The sequence below is a fragment of the Arvicanthis niloticus genome, chromosome 4 (genome assembly GCF_011762505.2).
Source record: "Arvicanthis niloticus isolate mArvNil1 chromosome 4, mArvNil1.pat.X, whole genome shotgun sequence".
In the NCBI taxonomy this organism is placed as follows: Eukaryota; Metazoa; Chordata; class Mammalia; order Rodentia; family Muridae; genus Arvicanthis; species Arvicanthis niloticus.
Genome location: NC_047661.1, coordinates 73946368 through 73952850, shown reverse-complemented (window position 1 = coordinate 73952850; position 6483 = coordinate 73946368). Strand labels below are relative to the sequence as shown.

Genomic DNA, 6483 nt, shown 5'->3' with positions numbered 1-6483 from the left:
CCACCACTTCCCTGTAGTGTTTCTGGCTGTCTTAGAACTTGCTCTATAGACTTGAACTCAGAGATATGCCTGTCTCTGCCCCATGAGTACTGACACTAAAGGTGTGTGCCACCATGGATGGTTTACTCCTTGGTTCTTGACTCCAGCCATTCTTCCTGCTCCTGCACAGGTGCACAGGTGTGGACGGACTGGCCAGAGGGAGGCAGGAAGGGTTAAAAGGCACTGTGTGTTTAGTCTGTGCTTTTCTGACTCACTCTTAAGGTTCAAAAATTTCATTTGTCTTTAGAACAAATATTGATCTAAGGGGTAGGAAAGGCCAGTTTCTTCTGTTCAGACACAGGGACCTTCAGGAATGCACCCCCCTCCCCCCCCATACACACACATTTCATGTGTATGCACACCTGGCCTTTAGAAGTCAGAAGAGAGGGACTGGTGAGATGGCTCAGTGGTTAAGAGCACTGGCTGCTCTTCCAGAGGTCATGAGTTCAAATCCCAGCAACCACATGGTGGCTCACAACCATCCATAATGAGATCTGATGCCCTCATATGGGTGTCTGAAGACAGCTACAGTGTACTTACACAAAATAAATAAATAAATTCTTAAAAAAAAAAAAAAAAAGAAGTCAGAAGAGAGCATTTGGATCCCTTGTAACTGGAGTTTGATAGGCAGTTATGAGCTGCCTGATGTGGGTGCTGGGAACTGAATTGGGTCCTTTGGAAGAGCAGCAGTGCATTTAACCACTGAACCAGCTCACACTGTCTCCCTCCCTCTCTGCTCCTAACTGTGGATGTGACTAGCTGCTTCAAGTCCTGGCTATAACTTCTCCAGTGATGGCCTATCATCTAGAATTGTAAGCCAAATAAACCCTTTCTCCATAAAAGTTGCCTGCTAGCACGTGTGTGTGTGTGTGTGTGTGTGTGTGTGTTAGGGAGATAGTTTATCACAACAACGGAAATGAAGCTAAGACAGGGACCTAGAATTCAACCTAGGACTTTTGAAGCAGCATCGCTTGGGGATGGACCCTAAGATCTCCATGTTTAACAAGCACTTCCAGGGCTTCTGGGTTTCTGAAGCACTGCTTAAGGAAGGGCTGGCTGTTCCTGAGAGTGTGGACTGGGTGGAAAAGACTTGCTGCAAAGCCTAGAGTTTTTGGTGCCCATTGGAGAGCATGTCGCTAGAGACAAACTGATGTTTTATTAACAAAGATAAATACATGCTGGGCAGGTGGCAAGAATGAAGGCTGCAGACCCAGTGGAGACCTCCCTAGAAAGCTGTGGTGTCACTCTACAGGCTGAGATGCGCAGGTGCCAGGGAAGACCCAGGGCCTAGACCTCCAGCCAATGGGGGCAGCAGGGCGATGAGGGGCGTCTCACATTCCCCCAGCAGCACGTCCCTGCGCAGCCCCGCACCCCTGTCTAGCACCTTGGCTCTCAGACTGCGGGCGGCCAGATCCGGCGGGCGCAGCCCTTCGAAGAAGAAGTCTTCGTTGAAGATAGGGTTGCAGCTGCCCTGGACTACTCGGCTCCGCTGAGCTCCGGGCCTAACGCGCGGCTGTAGCCGCAGCACCACGCAACAGCCGCCGCCGCCGCAACCGGGGCGGGTCCGCGGCCGAGGCAGCCCCTCGGCGCTCACCAGGCGCAGCCGCAGCCGCCCGGGCCCCGCCTGGTACTCGGTGGACAGGCGCAGCTGCCCGCCGCGGGGCCCCAGGCGCAGCACGCTGTCCTTGGTCGGCCGCAGCTGGCAGCAGAGGAAGTCCAGGTGGAAGAGCGGCGGCGCGCGGCGCGGCGCGTACGGACTGGTGTCCGTCGAGCTGGCCTCGTCGGGGGACAGGGACTGCGGCGTGCGTGGGGAGGCACAGGGCGAGGAGTCCGGCGACGAGGCGGTGTCGCTGTCTGGGGCCCGGCAGAGGCGGAGGTCGGGGGCCGAGACGTGCAGCCGGGACTGCGCCGGGGGCAGGCCTGCAGCCAGGCCGCGCGGCCCGTGGAACAAGGACTCGCGGCGGCGCGTGTGCGGGCTCTCGGGCAGGAAAGCCCAGCCCTCGCGACCCGCCAGGTGCGGCAGCGAGCAGGCCACCGGGAGGTTCCGGCCGCTCGCGTTTCGATCCACCCTAGCTTCGGTGCCGCTTGGACCCCGGAGCCGAGGCGGTATGAAGAACTGCGGGATGCGGTCTGGGGTGAGGACGTTAGGGTTGCAGCGCGAGGGTGAGCCCGAGGCCTGGCGCTTAGGGACCACGCTGGGATGCGCCTGCAGCGCCCGGGCCTCTGCGGTCCGCACCCTATAACCGGCTTTCTCCAAGAGCCACATGCAGTGGGCGGGGGTAATGGAACACCGAGGCCGAGAAGGTCCAAGTCCAGCCTCCCGGTTGGGAGCCCTGGCCCGAGGTGCGCTGAGAGAACAGAAGAGGATTCGAGGGTCGGTGATGCTGCTGAGAGCTAACATTTGGCCATCTGACTCTGTGGCCTTGTCCATACACTCATGGGTCATAGGGTTGGTATTTATAAGCAGGTAAAAGAAAGGGTAAAGTCTGGAAACTGGAGAAATGGAGTACGGGACCAGACAGATTTTCAGATGGAGAGTCTGGAGATGGCTCAGTGGTTCAGAACACTTGTTGTTGGTCCTGCAGAGGCTACGGCTCCAAGTACCCACGTGGTGATTCACACTCATCCACAACTCCAGTTCCAAGGGATCCAGCATCCTCTTCTGACCTCTACAGGCACCAGGCATGCACGTGGTGCACATACATACATACATACATACATACATACATACATACATACAGGCAAAACACTCATAAAATAAATACGTCTTAGAAATAGTTTTGAAACGATTTTCAGAAGGAGGCCTTACGTAACCAAGTATTTAAACTTCCTATTGCTAAGGATGTCCCACCCACTTTAGAGTTAGAGGGAATAATACCCATATAACCCAAAGATTTGTAGTCACAATCACAGACCCAGATATTCATTCTGCTCATATATACTCTAGCTCTGTAAGGTCACCACGGCCCTAGGTAGACTGGCTCTCTTGTCCTGCACCTAGGATCTGGTCTGGGGTCCTGTGCAGGCGGCTGTTGTGCCAATTTCTCTGAATTGACTTATCCTTGGGAGCTAGCCCCACTTAACTCTTGTCTCCTCCTCCAAATCACGATTCACCGTTTCAAATTGCTCCTGAAAAAGACTCACTTCTGCTCCTGGCAGCTGAGAACACACCTGATTGCTGACCCGAGGACATGCGGGGTCAGGGCCAGTCCAAAATGATTCCCCTCTTTCGTTGAGGCACGGAACTCCTCTCCCCGCCTCTTTACCCTTAGCGTCTCAGCCAGGCCTCATCGCGAGGCTGTAAGGTGGAGCGGAGCAGTTGAGCGGTTCCTCCTACTGTCCACTCTTTTTTCTTAGGAAACATTAGAGCACAAAGGTACTATTGATTCTCCGCCACCCCCAGTGCCGGCCCAGGAAGGCTTCTTTGCAGCGAGCTCAGTGCACCCCTGCATGGAATTGCCATGAACAATGAAAGTACCAATAGTCTGCCAGCAACTCCTAGCCCATATTTAGCTCTGTAAGGAGCCCAGATTGTAGACCTTACCTGTGGGCAGTCGCTAGATACCAGCGTATGGCTTCTGGTGGTAAGGAGTGCAGAACCGCAGGGGATCAGCTTTCTAGCCAGCTCCCCTAGCCCAGGCTCTCAGGGAGGAGCTGGCAGGGGCCTCTGCTGCGTACGTCTGACTTCTTTTCCTGGATAAACACAGGTCTGTCCCTCTGGCCTTCAACAGGGCTTTTTTAACTCCTTCCTCCAGTCAGAGCCAGATTTCCAGCAGCAGCCTGCTGGACCTGATCACATGCTGCTAAAGTTGGGAGGGCAGCAGTGAACAGACACTACTATCAATGGCCAGTGACTAGTTGTTGTCCCCTATTCTCCCCACCCCCACCCCAAGGTAAAAGCCCTTAGCTGTATCCATACCCAGCATATCTTCTGCAAAAACCTGTCTATTGGGACCCTGACTTGGCCCCTAGTTCTAGGCTCTGGAGCCATCTCAGTGTCTCCTCAGCATCATGGTTTTCAGTGACTAGTTTCCTAATTATACCCACAGTCCCTCACCCCCAAAAGGAAGAAACAAGGATCTAGGTTCAGGATTTCTGGATATAGAGACACTAAGGACAGCTGGTTCCAACAGTGAGGACCAGCTGACTTAACATCCTCCATCTTTGGCAGGTTCTAGAAAGCATAGTTGGCCATTGGGCAGAGGAGATGATATTATCAGTTTTCCTGGCACATCTGCCACCGTATTCCCTCAGAGACAGATGCCCACTCTCTCCTTAGCATGGGCTATTTCTCTTTCTATTCTTCCCTCATTGACAACTTTTCTCTTAATTAGAAATGCCTCCTGTTCCTATTTCAAAGTACCCCACCCTTTTCCTTTATGACATTGGTTAGTTTCTTCTGTTTATGTTTTCTTTTTTCCTTGTAGGTCAGAGTAAGTAGCATGAAATTCTCTACATAGTCCAGGCTAACCTACCTGATCCAGCACCCCAGGGTATAAACTAGTATGTGATTATTATTTTTTAATGTCTGCCCCTGCTTAGGATGTAAATGTCATAGGGACAAGGTTTAGCACAAGCCAGGTATTCAGCTAGGATTTTAAAAAATACATTATTTTACGTGTATGATTATTTAGTCTGCATGTGTATTTGTGTATGATGTGTATCCTGGTGTCCTCAGAAGCCAGAAGAGGGTGCTGGAGCTAGAGTTACAGACAGCTGTAAATACTGTATGGATGCTGGAAATGGAATCTGGGCCCTCTGGAAGAGCAGCAATTGGGATTTCAAGGTATAAATAAATGTTATTGAGCAGAATTATACTTAAAACAGATTGTCCATCTGTTCACAGAAAATCTAAATTGTATCAGTTGTAGTGATGGGTACACAGAATGAGAAGCTAAAAACATGCCTGCATAGTCACAGCCCTGAGACAGACTGGAATGCAGGACCGTGAAATAAACCAGAAAAGTGGCAATAATTCTGTCATCTGATGACACTTGAGGGATCATGGTTCTTTTGTTGCCCTTATAGCCTCTGAACTTGCATTTGTCCCTGACTGCAAGTCCTACTGGTTTTCAGGGGAGAGTTGGTATGTCATAGGCAATAGTTGGGGCAACCATCAGATGGACTGGAGGTCCTGGCTTTGAGATGTACAAGCTCTGAGACCTGTCACAGGCAATTTACTTTCCCCATCTGGTTACTTATGTGCTGGGGATAGCATATCATGACAGGGACTGCCTGCAGCAGGCTGGGATGGAGACATCTCAGTAGCCTGGCATCTCCTTGTAAAAAAGAATGGTGTGTGGGACCCTGAGAAGCAGGAGACATATCCCTCCAGGGGACCCGCCATCTGAAATAAGGGACTGCCCACAGTAGGCTGGGATGGAGACATCTCAGTAGCCAGGCAGCATTTTGTAAAAAACAGTTGTTTCCATTTCTCCAACCTTAGCCCTGGACAGCGGCTGTATAGATTTCATTTGTGCATGACTGTTTTTCAGTTGGTCTTGATGTGCATAATTATTCTATTATACCTGACTTTCTTACTTCTTTTTCCTTCTGCTCTGGTGAATTCTGTAAAACTAGATGTTCCTTGATGTAATGATTTTTAAACAATTAAAAATTGAGGCACAAGGCCCAGCACAGCACAGTCCTAATGGCCCAGGTGCATGCTGTGTGCTCTCATCTTGGAAACAACGTAATAACTGCACAATGGTAGTTCCAGATTAATGCTTGACTTGCAAAGAATGGAGAAATTATTAGAAAATGAAACAGAGTCAACACTGGGATCCCAAGAAAGGAAAAAAAATCTATTGAAGTTATGAAAGAAGTTTCACACAACATTTGAGAGTGGTTCCTGGATAAGCAAATATAGACAGAATGCATAAAATTATATCCCAGTAAAACTAAGTCAAAACACTGGGACTCTTAGGAGAGTCATTGTGTGCAATTTACTGAAGCAGAAAGCTAGCAGAACTACTGACTTAAGGGTTAACTTGACTCTGGCCACTGCCTGGCAGCTTTGCACATGTCATTTATCATTAGAATGTCACAGAAAAATGCAAGTATCTGACCTCAGGGATTTGAGCTCTGAAGTATAGTAAGTCAAAAGTTAAAGTTTAGATAATGATAAGTTTGCAATTATTATTTTGGCCACAGGCCTGGGAATAGGGGAAGCTTGAAACACTGGGGAATAATTGTAATTCTTAATTCTTTGTGGGATGTGGTCATTCTTTTGAATTTGATTTGGCAATGATTATACAATGTCTTTTTTTCTACCTGCTTTTGGAGTAACAATAAAAGACTGGGGCAAGTTAAAGGTGAGAGCGAGTGGAGAGTGAGTAAGGTGTGCATGAAGTAAGTGTAGAGTGAGAGAATGTGAGGGAGAGTGTGAGGAGAATGTGTGTGTGTGAGAGAGAGAAGGAGAGAGAGAATGTGAAGAGTGAGTGA

General features: G+C 49.8%; 1 protein-coding gene across 1 annotated transcript; it reads right to left on the bottom strand.

The window, feature by feature from the left end:
• Nucleotides 1–1176: 1176 nt before the first annotated feature.
• Nucleotides 1177–3707, bottom strand: C2cd4d (C2 calcium dependent domain containing 4D). Its single transcript, XM_034500856.2, has 2 exons — nucleotides 3584–3707; nucleotides 1177–2387 (listed from the first exon to the last, which is right to left on the bottom strand). The coding sequence occupies exon 2, from the start codon at nucleotides 2303–2305 to the stop codon at nucleotides 1286–1288; it is 1020 nt and encodes a 339-aa protein (XP_034356747.1). The 5' UTR covers nucleotides 2306–2387; nucleotides 3584–3707; the 3' UTR covers nucleotides 1177–1285.
• Between the last annotated feature and the right edge of the window lie 2776 nt (nucleotides 3708–6483).

Bases quoted from the DNA above. Each gene is read 5' to 3' on its own strand.
- C2cd4d (XM_034500856.2), bottom strand. From the start codon at position 2,305: ATGTGGCTCTTGGAGAAAGCCGGTTATAGGGTGCGGACCGCAGAGGCC.